Source organism: Chlamydomonas reinhardtii, chromosome 7, assembly GCF_000002595.2.
Source record: "Chlamydomonas reinhardtii strain CC-503 cw92 mt+ chromosome 7, whole genome shotgun sequence".
NCBI classification, from domain to species: Eukaryota; Viridiplantae; Chlorophyta; class Chlorophyceae; order Chlamydomonadales; family Chlamydomonadaceae; genus Chlamydomonas; species Chlamydomonas reinhardtii.
In genome coordinates this window covers 2636685-2649854 of record NC_057010.1, presented here as the reverse complement: position 1 = coordinate 2649854, position 13170 = coordinate 2636685, and the positions used below count along the sequence as shown (strand labels likewise).

At 63.5% G+C, this 13170-nt stretch overlaps 3 protein-coding genes across 3 annotated transcripts; 1 reads left to right on the top strand and 2 right to left on the bottom strand.

Moving 5' to 3' along the window:
- On the bottom strand, positions 1-5472 carry CHLRE_07g330550v5 (uncharacterized protein). The gene is made up of 12 exons (XM_043064179.1): positions 5215-5472; positions 4790-4931; positions 4405-4508; positions 4138-4281; positions 3782-3871; positions 3102-3560; positions 2618-2861; positions 2407-2474; positions 2112-2206; positions 1589-1856; positions 1100-1354; positions 1-910 (listed from the first exon to the last, which is right to left on the bottom strand). Exons 2-12 carry the CDS (start codon positions 4866-4868, stop codon positions 710-712), a joined length of 2007 nt encoding a protein of 668 aa, XP_042922747.1. The 5' UTR covers positions 4869-4931; positions 5215-5472; the 3' UTR covers positions 1-709.
- A 110-nt stretch (positions 5473-5582) lies between these two features.
- CHLRE_07g330500v5 (uncharacterized protein) lies at positions 5583-10496 on the top strand. Its single transcript, XM_001690385.2, has 7 exons — positions 5583-5968; positions 6400-7183; positions 7490-7704; positions 7872-8014; positions 8147-8178; positions 8329-8463; positions 8733-10496. The coding sequence occupies exons 1-7, from the start codon at positions 5784-5786 to the stop codon at positions 8859-8861; spliced, it is 1623 nt and encodes a 540-aa protein (XP_001690437.1). The 5' UTR covers positions 5583-5783; the 3' UTR covers positions 8862-10496.
- A 404-nt stretch (positions 10497-10900) lies between these two features.
- On the bottom strand, positions 10901-12992 carry CHLRE_07g330450v5 (uncharacterized protein). The gene is made up of 5 exons (XM_043064178.1): positions 12708-12992; positions 12567-12626; positions 12337-12429; positions 12145-12232; positions 10901-11977 (listed from the first exon to the last, which is right to left on the bottom strand). The coding sequence occupies exons 1-5, from the start codon at positions 12882-12884 to the stop codon at positions 11466-11468; spliced, it is 930 nt and encodes a 309-aa protein (XP_042922746.1). The 5' UTR covers positions 12885-12992; the 3' UTR covers positions 10901-11465.
- Positions 12993-13170: the final 178 nt, after the last annotated feature.

Below are 13170 nucleotides of genomic sequence, written 5' to 3'. Positions count from 1 at the left end.
CTGTCCGACTGGGGACATCCGAGGCTCTCTCGCACTCGCCATGTTCCCACACGAAGCAATCATGCGTTTGGTCTGCACGACTGCACCTAGAACAGGTGACAACCAGGTCAGTAAAACCAGTGAAAGAGGGCTGGCGCCGAATACGCTGCGGCTGGATCCATCATCATTTGCATCAGCAAGTGTCTGCCGGGGCCACGCCTGGACCTAGGCTAGTGCGGCAGTACACACGCGCGCAGCTCAAGGGTCCCGACAACATCGACACAACCTGCCAGCTACCGTCGGTACAGTAACAGCGCGCGAACGACGCACCAATGCCTTGTCCCTTCTTGCTACGCATTTATGTGGGCACGGGTGGGAGCCACACACATCGGGACTACGCTTTCCTGCCCCTTGCCATGTTCCATCACGAGCGCGCGCAGCTGGCCTGCTGGCGGCGTGCCGTTTCTCCGCTGCAGTCCTGCGTGCGATCTGGTGGCTGTGCCATCCCTTTAGTGCAGCTGGCGTATTCAATGCCGCAATACCAGAGGCAATACTCGCATGTGCTCGGTATGCAGTGCCTAAAACATGCCGCCTGGCCCTTGCCTGTGGATGCTATGCAGTCCGGTAATCCGGTATACATTTAGCGCCGCATAACCGCAACCTGTTCCTGGGTCTCCTTCCCATGCGGTTGGACCAGAATGGTTGGTACAGTGGCGCACACGCCAGACAGTTACACATGCCCCGCGGCGCGGCTGGCCGCCTCCAAGGCTGCTGCCTCCTGCAGCAGCGCCGCAAACCAGGGCGCCCCCTGTCCCTGCCCGCCTGCCCCAGCTCCAGCAGCCCTCAGCGGCTCCAGATCGGGGTCTGCCGCCAGCTCGCTCGCCCGCAATGCGCCGCAGCGAAGCAGTGCGCCAAAGAGCGCCGCCGCCTCCTGCGCAAGCATTGGGATTGGTAGGAGCACACGCGTTCCTGACTCGCTGCTTGTTGGACGCGCGTCGTGAACAGCCGCGGCAAAGCAGGGTGCGGGGCCGGGCAAAGGTGGATCCCACTTTGGCATCCACACGGCAGCCACAAGCCCGTCACCACTGCCTGCGCCGCTGCCACGTCCCCCGGCACCCACCTGATCTCTCCCCGCCAGCGCCAGCGCACACGCCAGGTTGTACCGCACGTCACACCGCTGCCGCCAGCCGCCCAGACGCTCTGGCCGCGACACCGCAGTCGACAGCGCGCCCACTGCCGCATCCACGTGCCGCCGCGCCGCCTCTGCTGCGGCACTGGCCGCGGCGGCGCCGTCCGGCCCGCCGGCTGCCGCTGCCGCCGACAGCTCCAGCGCTGCGAGCCGCGCCAGCGCCAGGTGCACCTCCCCGGCGCCCACCTGCGTACGGCACGGCACGGCACGGCGCAGCACAGGTGCACGGCACCGGGGCTTGAGGCGAAGCGCCTCGGAAGAGCTTTTGCGAGACAGCAAGTGGCGTGTCGAGCTGCCGTACACCGGGCGACTGCTGACTGGTCCGCTTTGGCAAGATGTATGTAATGGCACGTCACACAGGTACAGCATGAAGGTAACATTGGAACAGTAAATGGTGGCCTGCGAAGGCAGTGGCCTCACCAGCGCCTCAGGCTCATCTGCACGCAGCCGCAGCGCCGCCCCGTACCCCCGCTCGAGAGCGGCCGTCATGTGGCCCGCCGCCACCCCGCGCCAGTGCGTCGCCGCCGCCGCCGGCCCGCCCGCGCCACCGGCGCCCGCAGTGGCCATTGCGGCGGCTGCGGCGGCTGCCGCTGCCGCGTCAGCAGGGCCGCTGGGGTTAGCCGCCGCTGCCGCCGCCCGGGAGAGCGCCTCCGCGGCCTCGCCAGCCGCAGCCAGTACGTCTCCAAGACTGCATTCGTTGGTACAACAGCAAAGTACGGCGAGTACAAGATAAGAACAAATCACCACTTATCACCGATAATATAGCCCACACCTTGCACTGTCTTTGCGCTATGTTTTCCTTGTGCTCTTAACACTATGCATGCCACGCTGGCATAAACACCCCTTTAATCTGCCCATTGGTAGCGTACGATTATGCTAGTCCCCATCTTTTCCCCAGGTGTCCCTGGCTGCACCGGCCAGCTTCATCAGCCCACCTCCGCACCTGCACAGCGGCGCGGGGTCGGCTCGGTCGAAGGACGCGGCGTGCTCTAGCCGGCCAGCCGCCTGCTGCAGAAGCGGCAGTCGCGCAGCCGGGTCCTGCGGCGGGCGTGCATCGGTTGTAGCTGGGTCCCCCGTCCCGCATATCCGGGAGCCATCAGGCACGTCGACACACGCATGCGTGCCTCCCGTTGTGCTGACTGGCACCTGATCCCAAGACCCCTAGACCTGACTGCCAACAACTGTCCCTGCATCGCCCACCCGTCATTACTCTCATTACCCAGCCCTACCCAGCCCACCTGCATGCAGCCCGCCATGCTAAGCAGCCCCGCGCCCCAGTTGCACAGCAGGCCAGGCAGGTCGTCTCCTGCGCACACCGGCAGAGGCAACAAAGCGGGGGGGGGGGGGGGAGGCGGCGCCGCAGCGGAGGGCCACTCGTGTGTGCGCCTTGTCGTATTGCATGCCGGATGTCATGAGAGGGCGGGCGCGTAGTAACTACACCAGGCCCACCTTGGGACGAGTCCGTGTGCGAGCAGGCGCTCTCGTAGGCGGCCAGAGCTGCGGTGAACTCCGCGCCCGCCTCCGCCTCCCGCGCCGCGGCCCACTCGCCTACCGGCACTGCCGCGCCGCCGCCGCCCGATGCTGCGGCCAGCGCGGCTGCCGCCAGCTCCTGCGGCGCCTCCCGCACCGCCCTGGCGACCGCGTGGAGGCAGGTGCCGTTCTGGACGAGCACATCCGCCAGATTGCTCAGCGTCTGAAAGGAGTGAGGGTGAGAAGACAGCAAACAGAAGCAGATCTGAGGGGCATGAAATCGGGGAACTAGGCATGGGAGGTGGGGGACAGCGAAAACAGCAAGTCCACACGTGGCTGTTGTGCTTCCTGATGGTCGCCACCTTATGCACGCAGTTCCGGCATCCACAGGCGTGTCACGGCAGGCCTCAGGTGCGTGAGTCCGTCACTGCGTGAATCATCAAGACCGCCTCGCGCCACCCACCAGTGCGTCCTCCTCCTGCGCCTGGGCCGAACGGTAGCACGCCGCCGCCGCCCGGAAGCACCGCACCGCCGTGTCGTACTGCGCCAACCAGCCCGCCGCCGCGCCGCCGCCGCCACCGCCACCGCCACCGCCACCGCCAACCCCGCTGCTGTTGCTGCTGCTGCTGCTGCCGGCTGCGGCTGTGGCCTCCTCCTCGAGCTGCTCCCCAAGCGCTGCGAGCGAGTTCCCGGCGTTCACCGCCACTTCAGCGCTGAGCGCCCCTGCCGCCGCGCTCGCAGCCGCTGCGACGGCGCTCGCCGCGGCGAAGGCACTGGCCGTGGCCACACCGAGGCCGCTGGCCGCGGCTGCGGCAGCCACCTCAGGCGCGCCTGGCGCTGGCGCGGTGAGCACGGCCGCCGCGTGGCAGCAGGTGTAGTGCCCCGCAGCCGTGGCGTACTGGCGTATGGCCGCCCCGGCAGCCTGGATAGAGAGGGGCAGATGGAGGCGCACACTCGGGGGCGGCACGTCAGCATGCGGCAGTCGTGGTACGGCACGGCAGGGCAGGTCGGTTGGGTGACTGCCGTGCTACTGCAACCCCACACCACATCTGCGACCCACATGCGTGTGGGCTCGGGCGCATAGCCCCCAATGACCCCACCCAGCGCTCCACACCCAACCCCCAGCCCTCAGTCGTCACCCACCCGGCGCTCCTCCTCGCCGCTCAGCTCGCTGTCCGGCCGCGCCTCCGCCGCCGCCAGCAGCGCCTCCCCCAGGAGCTGGTGGCACTCGGCCTGGCAGGGCGGGGCGGGGCTGTGTTAAGCCATTCCCAGTCAGCAACAGCAACACGAGACACGAAGACACAGGGGCATGGGGCCAGTGGGACAGTCCGTACATTGGTACCTCGTGGTACGCCCGCTTCCAAGCACGTGTCTGCTCAGCGTGCCCCGGGCGCCCCCCCCCCCCTGGTGACACGCAGTGCCTAGCACCGCTCGGTCTCGTGCTCCTGCCCGCACCCCGACATCTGCAATGCGGCACACACTCACGCCCCTTCACCCACCAGCCCGCTGCGCATGTCTATTGCGTCTGACAGCGTCACCGGACCGCCGCCGCCGCCACCTCGGCGACCGCCTGCCGCCGCCGCCAGCGCAGCGGCGCCATCAGGTGGGCCCAGCGCCAGGCCCAGCTGCTGCCGCTGCCGAACCTGCACTCGAGAAAGGCAATCGCGCCTATCGTACCGCATCGTTTACAAGTAATGAACAGGATCCTGCTAGCAATACATTGAGTGGGCGCAGGCCGTTAGGAAGGGCGTGCCATGCGCACCCACCACGGCCTCCAGAGCCGCCTGGTACTTGGCGGCTGCGGCCTCAAACTTGGCTGCCGCCTCACGCCCCTTGCGCCGTTCGCCCTGCTGCTGCAGCGTCTCCGCCTCTGCAGCGCGTGTGGTTAGGAAGGACAAGGCAGCGCAAGGCAAGGCCATGGGCCTCTTCGGCAGAGCGATTGTGATGCAGGGTGTGTCACCGGTGCGGTGTGAGCGCCGGCGAGCGCATGCGCACGTGGCGCCGGGTGTGCCCGGACTGGACGGACGCAACGGGCCGCGCATGCAGCCGGTGCAGCCACCAGCCTCGAAGATCCCAGCCATCAGCCCTAACACCAGCTCGACCCGGCTCGCGGATAACAGCCCGACATCACACACATGCACAATTACGCACCGTCTGCCAGAGCGCGTGGACTGGGAGTGCCGGGGCCTGCTTGGGAGCTGCCAGCCCCCGTCCGCTCGTTGCGTCCCATAAGGTGCAGTGTGGGCTACGCCCTGTGCATCCAGGTCAAAGGCGCAGCTGCACTAACAGCCTCCTGTGCGTGTTCGGCGAACGGGAGGCAACGTCAGAAACCCTGAAGGTTCACCGGTGAGATCGCCCGCCCTATTGTGCATCTGACGTATTGCTATGCGGTTCAATTTACCGGCATCCTTTTCAGCGGATTCGTAACGAAGAGTGGGGCATCACGATAGGTGCATCGTGCAAGCTGGGGGTTTGGGGGTTTGGAGGTTTGGGTGCCCGGATGACCTGGGCCAATAGACAGTCATGCGGGCAATGCATCCGATCGAGCGCTCACAGAACCGCTCACAGAAACTTACGTTCTAAGCGAGAGCGAGTCAGTCCGTTGGCCGGGTCCTGCCCCGTCTGAATCCAAGGTACGGCGCCAACGTGTGGGCTGCCCGGCTGTGGCGCCCCCTGCTCGGCCCTAGTCCGCGTACCGAAAGCAAGCCTTTTCTCCTTATTTTTCTCCTGCGATGCCGTGTTGCGTAGCAGCTTTGAAGTAGCACAAGCTTGTTCCTGGGGCTCGGACTTCCACTTTTCAGTCCCGGTGTCGCTCAGTAGGTGAACCTGGCAAGAAGGTAACAAGCTTCTCCGTTTATTTTAATACTACCGCGACGTTTGGGAGGATTGGCTGCCTTTCTTCACAAAAATTCGCCCATGCAGTCGCTGGGTCTGATGAATGCCCGATTTTTTGCTCCGCGCTCTTATCGTGACAGGCGAACACAGTGCACACTGCCTGATTACACACAGGTTGCTACCTTTTCTTGGTTCCTTGGTTCTGACATTTAGCATTCCCCCAAAGGCACAGCTGCAAACCGAGCGCTCTTACCCACCTGTTGGGTGGGGCCTGAATGCTGATACAGTGACGCTGTCAGAGCTCCGCGACATGCCCGCCGGCCCCTTCGGAGGTCCACGCACGGTGAACCAGCCGCGCGCGCCGGCGCATCCTCAGGCCGTGCGCTCCAGTGCTACAAGCACCTCGACTAGTTCACGCTCTGGCCCTCAGGCGGCCGCGCCTGGTGCTCTGCCGCAAGCTTCCTCGCGGACGGGACTGGTGACGGGGCCGGCTTGGTAAGCATCTATAACATACTATGCAAAATTTAATTGGTCAATCATGTCGGCTGCGCGAGCTAGTCGGCGGAAGGTTTTCCTGTCCGAATTCCTACCGAATTGGTTTTCAGTCCGGCTCGTTCTGGAGCCGGAGGGTGTTCGTCCGTAACTTGAATCCGTTTCAACTCTAAAATCAAGGTACCAGCGCACAGTCTTAGTCTGCTGTGCACGGAATTCTGAGAAAGCTGCATGCTGGTAGAACGGAGGTCTTGCGACACTGGTCCTACCTCTTGCGCAGCCAGTAGCACGTGTCCAGGGGCCAGAGGCAGCTCAGGAAGCTGTTCGTCATCACGGTCTCGTCTACCACCCCACAAAACTCATTATTGTGACCCCTCGGTCACCCACCAGCCCACCTGACGGTCTGCACCTGGGTCCGACGCCCACGCACACAGGCCTGAAGCCGACCCCGCTGTCACGGAGGCGTCAGTTTTCGAGGCAGACGCTGGCGCGCTGGCGTCTGAGCCGCTGAGCATGCTAACGGAGACGGCGGCTGGCCTCACTTTGGTGCCGTTCATTGCAGCACAGATGCGGACCGCAGATGACAGCGCTGTTGGGCCAAGCGGGAGCCTCGTGCACGTTGCAGACGTTGAGGTTGTGGACGATGAGGACTTCGCGCACTCCAGCACGTGCGTCTTTGACGCAGACGCTGCGGCGGCCGCTGCGGCGGTGGCCGCGGCCGCAGCGCACCCGGTCTCCTACCTGCAGCAAGACGACTCGTCGGCATGCTCGGGGGACTCCTCCATGATTTTCTCGTCGGGACCCTGCGGTTCAGCCTCCGTTTCCGCCGCCACGCATGGCGGCGACCCCAGCAAGGCCTGCAGCGCCCGCGGACCATCGGACGCTGGGACGGCATTCCAGCAGCTCTCGGCGCGGACGGCGCACATGCCCACGCCTGGGCACCCCAGCCACCGCCACGCGCACGCGCAGGCGGGCCGGACTGTGGCCATAGTCCCCGCGTCTGCGCTGCAGCCGGCCGCCACCGCGCCGGTGGCGGAGGCTGAGAGCAGTAGCCCTTTCAACGCCGTGCTACGCGCCAGCCGAGGTACCTCCTGTGTGCTGCCGGCAGCGCCGCACCCGCTCTCGTCGCTGTCGCCCCAGGCATCGCACGCATCGTGTACGCACTCGCTGACATCGTCGCGGCGCTCGCTGCGCGACCAGAACTCAGTCACTATCAAGGTGCGGTGCGTGCTGCTAGGCCAGGTGGCGTGTGGCTGGGTTGGCCGCTTGCGTGGATGGCCTGCGCGGGATAGGAAGGGTGGTGAGTTGAGGACGTGAAAGGGGATGCAGACACGCGCTTGACGCCAGAAGGTCACACGGGTCGATGCTGGAGCTGGCTGCCTGCGCTGCATGCTACCTCTCGCGTCGCGCTTGTGTGCGCTGTGACTCTATGACCATAGCGTTTTACTGCTTTTGGGCGCGGCTTCTTGTGACGATGCTAATGCCCTGAGCTGGGTTTGCTTGGCTGACCCTGATTTCTTGCAGGCGACCACGGTGGTGAAGGACGCGGCGGGCGCGATCGACAAGATCCTGTCTCGCGGCGTGACGGCGCTTGTGACGGCGCTGCGCTCGGGGCCGCCGCCGTACGGCTGCGCCTACGACAGCCTGAATCAGGCGGTGAAGGCGATTGCGGTGGCGAGGCAGTACGCCAAGGAGACTGGGCCTGAAGGCGCCGAGGTCACCTTCCTGCCCTTCCACCGGTAGGCGTCGCTTAAACAAGCCGGGATGCGTAATGTGGCGTCGGCCTGGGCCCTGTCCGTGTTGCTGCTGTGCGTGCTAAGCGGGCTTACAAGGGCTGCAGGAAAGCCCGCTGCCTGCATGCGCCTGTGCTTTAGCTGCCGCTGCCCTAATGCTCTGTCCGCTGCAGCAACGACTCCACGGAGCGGCCGGACCCGCTGCGGCTGGCGTTCCTGGTGTTTCCGGTGGCGCAGCTGCAGGAGCCGCTCAAGACGGCGGACGAGACGGTGCTGAACGTGGCGCGCGGCAGCGACGTGCACAAGATGGCGTCAGGTGCGCAATTCCACATCCTCTCTGTCGGCTGGTGTCCCCCAGCAGGTCAAAGTGCACTGCGTTATTATGTTGTCCCCAAAAGTCGTCAATGTTTTAACACTGCCGGTATGTTTTTAAACGGTGTGCTCGCAGCCATCATTGCGGTCATGCTGGACCGTGGCCAGGTGCGTAACATGCACTGGGACAGAGGTGGTACACAACGGGCCGCACGGGAGGTGTGTTGCCCCCCGGGCAAGACCGCCTGACTCAGATCTGTCTTGGATTGCCTGCTCATTTTTTTGTTGGTGTGTGCGTCTCATTTGGCCCCCACGCAGGCCGTAATGAAGGCGGCGGGTGCAGACGCGATTTTCGTGGCCATGTCAGCCGTGGTGAACGCACGGCACCGGCTTGTGGCCAAGCACGGCTTCGACCTAATGATGGCGGCGGCGTGGATCACCGAGGACACGCAGGTGCGGGCCGGTTGCAGTGGTGGCGTCATTAGTCTTGCGTTCGTAAGGGACAGACTCAACGCCCAAGTGCGATCATGTGTGTGGCCATAGCCTAATCCACGGCGTTGGGATGGAGCTAGCACGGCTGCTGATACACTCCCGCGCCCCTGGGCTCGAGCCTCGAGGTATCGGGTACACTGCCATTTCAAGGGCAGCCGTGTGCGCCTGTCTGATGCTGATGGCGCTCTTGGCGCTGCACGCCGTGTCATGCCGCCGCCTTGCGATTGCAGGCGACCATGGGCCGCGAGTCCAAGTTCCTGCGCTTCAACATCCTCAAGACCGAGCCGGCCGGGCCCAAGAGCCTGGTGGCGCCTACGCTGCCGGCCGGTCTGGACCTGATGTGCCCCGTCATGTGCTAAGCGCACGTAACATAGGCGGACTGGCGGACTGGCCGTCCTGGCAGACCGTCATGCGCAAGGGCGGAGGGACGGACCAAGACCAGGTCCGTACCTGCACGCACCATGGGTGGCCCGGTTGGAATCCAGTATGGGCCCGTCAGAGAATAACATTTGCGAATAATCACAGGCTGCACGGAGCATGTGTGTGCAGATAGAGCGACATTCCGGTGGACGCAAATGTAGTCCGGACCCGATGGGCATTGCACCAAGTTCGAACCCATCACGTCGGGTAACAGTGGTGGAGTAAGCAGGGTGCCACGAGCTTGCGTTTGAACGGATGGAATTTGCTGGCTTGCAGACGACACAACACTACCGTATTGCTAAGGTTGCCGGATTGAACGCACAGAATTGTCATTAATAATGCATGCAGCGCAGCGCCGGCTGACCGCTGTGTCTGGGATGTTTGCGCGGTCGCTGCTCGGCAGGGGCACAGCTTGGCTGTGGCTGGATGTGCCTATGTGCGTTTTAGAAGGTACCGGCCAGGGGATGCTTGCAGCGACGAGTGGCCATGACCGGTGCAGGGCCGCCGCATGAATGGCGTCGAGTGTCCCCCACTGGGGTGTGAATGAGGCGGGCTCATGGGATCGCGCTGCGCGTATTAATGATATGCTTGCCTATGATTTAATCGTCGGCGGGGATTGATAGAGGTGCAATGGTGGCTTGAGAAGCCTTAGGGTTCGGTCTGGGGTCCCGGCCATCGTGTTCGGCTGCAAGAGCAGGTGGCGGAGACGGGTGTGGACGAACGAATGCGTGACTAATACGACGTAGTTGCCACTGGTGAGTTGGTGCGCGTAACCTCGATGGCTGTACACTGCAGGTATGGAAATGATGCAAATAAAGGATTTTAGGACAGCATAGTTGCCATGAACAGGTCCGCGCGACAAATCGGTTGTTGCCATGCATTGCTTGTCGGATTTGGCGGCGGCAGGGCAGGACATGCTTGCTCCATATATGATTTCTTTTGCGCTGTGTCACCACTCACGGTGACTGTGCGTTTTCAGCCAGTGGGCCAGTGACGGCCATTGAGCGGGGCAGGAAATCGGGGCGTACATGCACGGTGCGGTTGTGCGGCTGGTGCCGGGTGTTTAATTGTTGCCGTCGCACACGGCCTGAATAGGATGCACGGCAGAGCTGTCAAGTTGGGCTGTGTGTGCTTGCACATGAATAAAGAAGTGCTTGGAAGGTCGCAGCCGGCCTGGGGTGTTGCTTGTTGAATAGCTGCGAGGAACGTGCCTGTGGACCGGCAACTGGATGAGTCAAGTCCTGCTCCCCATCCTCATGGGACTGGTCACTGGTAAAGGCCCCACACGTAGAATGCGTGGAAGGCATGACCATATTCGTTGCAAGGCCGCGTTGAAATCAGTTGGGCCTCGCAATGTCGGACTTATCGGATGGGGTGGCGTTAAGGCGGGCGAGTGCGGAAGCGCGAGAAGGATGTGGCTCAACCCGTTGCCTGTAGGGGACTGGTGAGTCCAAGTGCTCAGAGGCGCAGGCGTTCACCTGCGTGTGAGGCCATGAGCAAGCCCCGGCAGTGTGCTGTGCCATTGGATTTTGATATGTGGCGGAGCGCGTGAAGGCGTGTAAAAAAGAGGATGGAGAGACGTGACATCATTACTGTGCAGCGGTGGGCGCGCTGCCTTGTGGTGCACACAGGAACTCATCACTTCTGCTGTTCTGTGATGTACACCACCACCGCTGGGCCCCGCATTGCAGCCGAGAAGGACCCGTAAGATTCGGTACCAATCACTTGCAAGCAGCAGCATTTATAGGGGCAGCCGATGGGGACACCGACTGCGGAGTATCAGTCCAGCTGCTGTGCACGCCAGTTAGTTGGAGCCTGGCCAGAGCGCGTCACCTGAGGCCCCACGCCGCCGCCGCTGCACTGCAATGGCGTAATGCTGCAGGCCATGCATCGCTCAGCAGCATTGCCATGAATGCGAGCAGTTGGCTCCTGGTTGAGTGCCACTGAAGGCTGTATGCACCTGTGGACTTGCCGGACGCGCTATTAAAGCCCCTTAATCCGCCACATTACACTCGCTGTGGTCTGACAGCGCTGCATAGCCATGTAGCGCGTAGTCAAGAGCTAGCCACCGCTGTCCTAGGTTGCACTTCGCAATGCCCTTGCTTCCCCATTGTACGCACACCTGTTCCAATCTCACCCAACTTGAATTGTTGACAGCGAGTTCAAACCTTCAGAGGGTCATCCGTTTGGGTGCATAAATCCGCGGCATGCAGGCCGCACTAACCCGTGGCACACTTTCAGACAGCGCCCATGAGCTGGGAGAAATCAGCCGGAGCAAGAAGCGGCCTCGCGCGTCCATGGACAATTGACTGTCGCGAGGTCGCTGGTATCTTGTCACTGCAATCCCCCACCATCCGTCTTCCCAGATCCTGCTACTTGTACTGCTCCACGAACTCCGGCACACATCCGCTGCGGAAGAGTGCACACACCTAGTTGGTGCTTACCACCTTGCAAGGCAGGGCTACGGAACTGCTCTCACCCACGGCCCACGCTGGTCATTCCGGCAGCTCCATCACCGTATCTTGCTCAGGCGCACCCATAGCTCACTGCGCCCAGATCCCCAACCGACTCGAGCATAGCAACCCAGAGGCCGCGAAGCCAGTCCCCATTGGCAGCCGCACCGCCACCGCCGCACCCAGCCTCCGTCCGCTCCGCAGCCGCTCCAACAGATCTTCTGCCCCCTCGAGCTCCTTCAGCCCGGCGCGCGCGTCGCTACACGTGCTGTGCGCCCGCACGCCGCCACCCGGTGGCTCCGCCGCCGCCGCCGCCGCCGAAGCAGAGGCCGCGGCGCCTCCCGTTCCAGTGGCCCTCGCTCCCTCGCCACCTGCGGATCGCAGCGCCACCTCCACGTCGATTACGCGCGCGCCGCTCCTCCCGCCCTCAGCCCCGCGGCCGCTCGTGCTGGCTCCGCCCTCCTCGTCCCGACCGTGTGGGTCGGCGTCTGGCTGCAGCTCCGCCCATATGCGCTCCAGGTTGCGCACACGAAACGGGAAACCGGCGCTGGGCGTGTAGGTGGCCTGGCGCGCCAGCGACGCGGACGTGTCCTTGGGGCCCGCTGCGGTGGGCACGGCGCACGCAGGCGGGCGCTGGCTTAGTGCCGTACACGTGCATGGGCACTCAGCCAGGCTCCGATACAGAGGCTGCTGACAGGACGAGGGCCTACGCTACGTGGATCACATTGTGTGTGCATGCGTGTGCGCTGTGCGCCAACCCGAGACTCACTCAGCCCCACGCGCGGGTCCGGGTCCTCCTCTGAAGGCGTGGCAATGATGTCCGCCGTGGAGGGGTTGGGCACCTTGCGTGACCGCACCTGCAGCGTGACACATGGCATGGCTAGGGCCAGATGAGACGCACGCATTCGTGGGCTCTACCCTGCGTCTCCGGCGCGAGCCCTGCGTTAACCATTGCGCGCACCTTGGTCCCATCTGCTGTGTACGCGAAGATGACGCGCATGGGCTTGCCGGTCTGGGGGTCCACCAGCTGCACCTGGCTGTAGTGGAGGGGCGCCTGCAGGCAACGCCCATGGAAGGGTGGGTGTTACACAGGGTGATTGTCCGCTGGACGCAGGCCTTGGGGACTACGACTGCGCCCGGGGTTGCGGCCGCGCGGGACTGCGCCAGGGGTTGCAGGAGGCCCAGACGCACCTCCATCGTCACGACAAAGAAGTCATCCGGCCCAGTGCCTGTCTTCACCTTCTTTTTTCTCTGTTAGCGCAAAAACGTCACGCATCATGAACGCGGCAAACGCGAGGCTCTGCGCAAAATCCATCAGCTTGCAACACGCACCAAGTTCCGGCCCTCCACGATCACTTGCGGCGTCCGTGTGTCTTTGATGATCTCTAGCACCTTGCCGGTCTTGCCTTTGTCTGGCCCGCTCAGGATGTAAACGAGGTCATCTCGGCAAATGCGCCACCTATTTGTTTTAAACATAGGCTGTATTGATCGATATAATGCTTGCGGCATCTTGGCTTGCTCCCTGTGGTTCCTTGTCGGGACCTTTAGTCTAAAGTTTAGAGCCTGGCTCGCGGGCAGCTGTCCCTCAGTCTCAGGAACGTGCCTGGCTTGCGTTACGAGTTCAGTATGATGTAAAATATTGGGCGAACTGAACATCGGGTCGAATGGTGTTTCAGCGCACACGCCCCCGGCCCGAATGACCCCGAATGGCGGGCAACGCGGCCTACTCCGGCAATCACTGGTCCGCGTACACAACCAACACGCACCAACGCACGCAGGAACCTCTCACGATGAG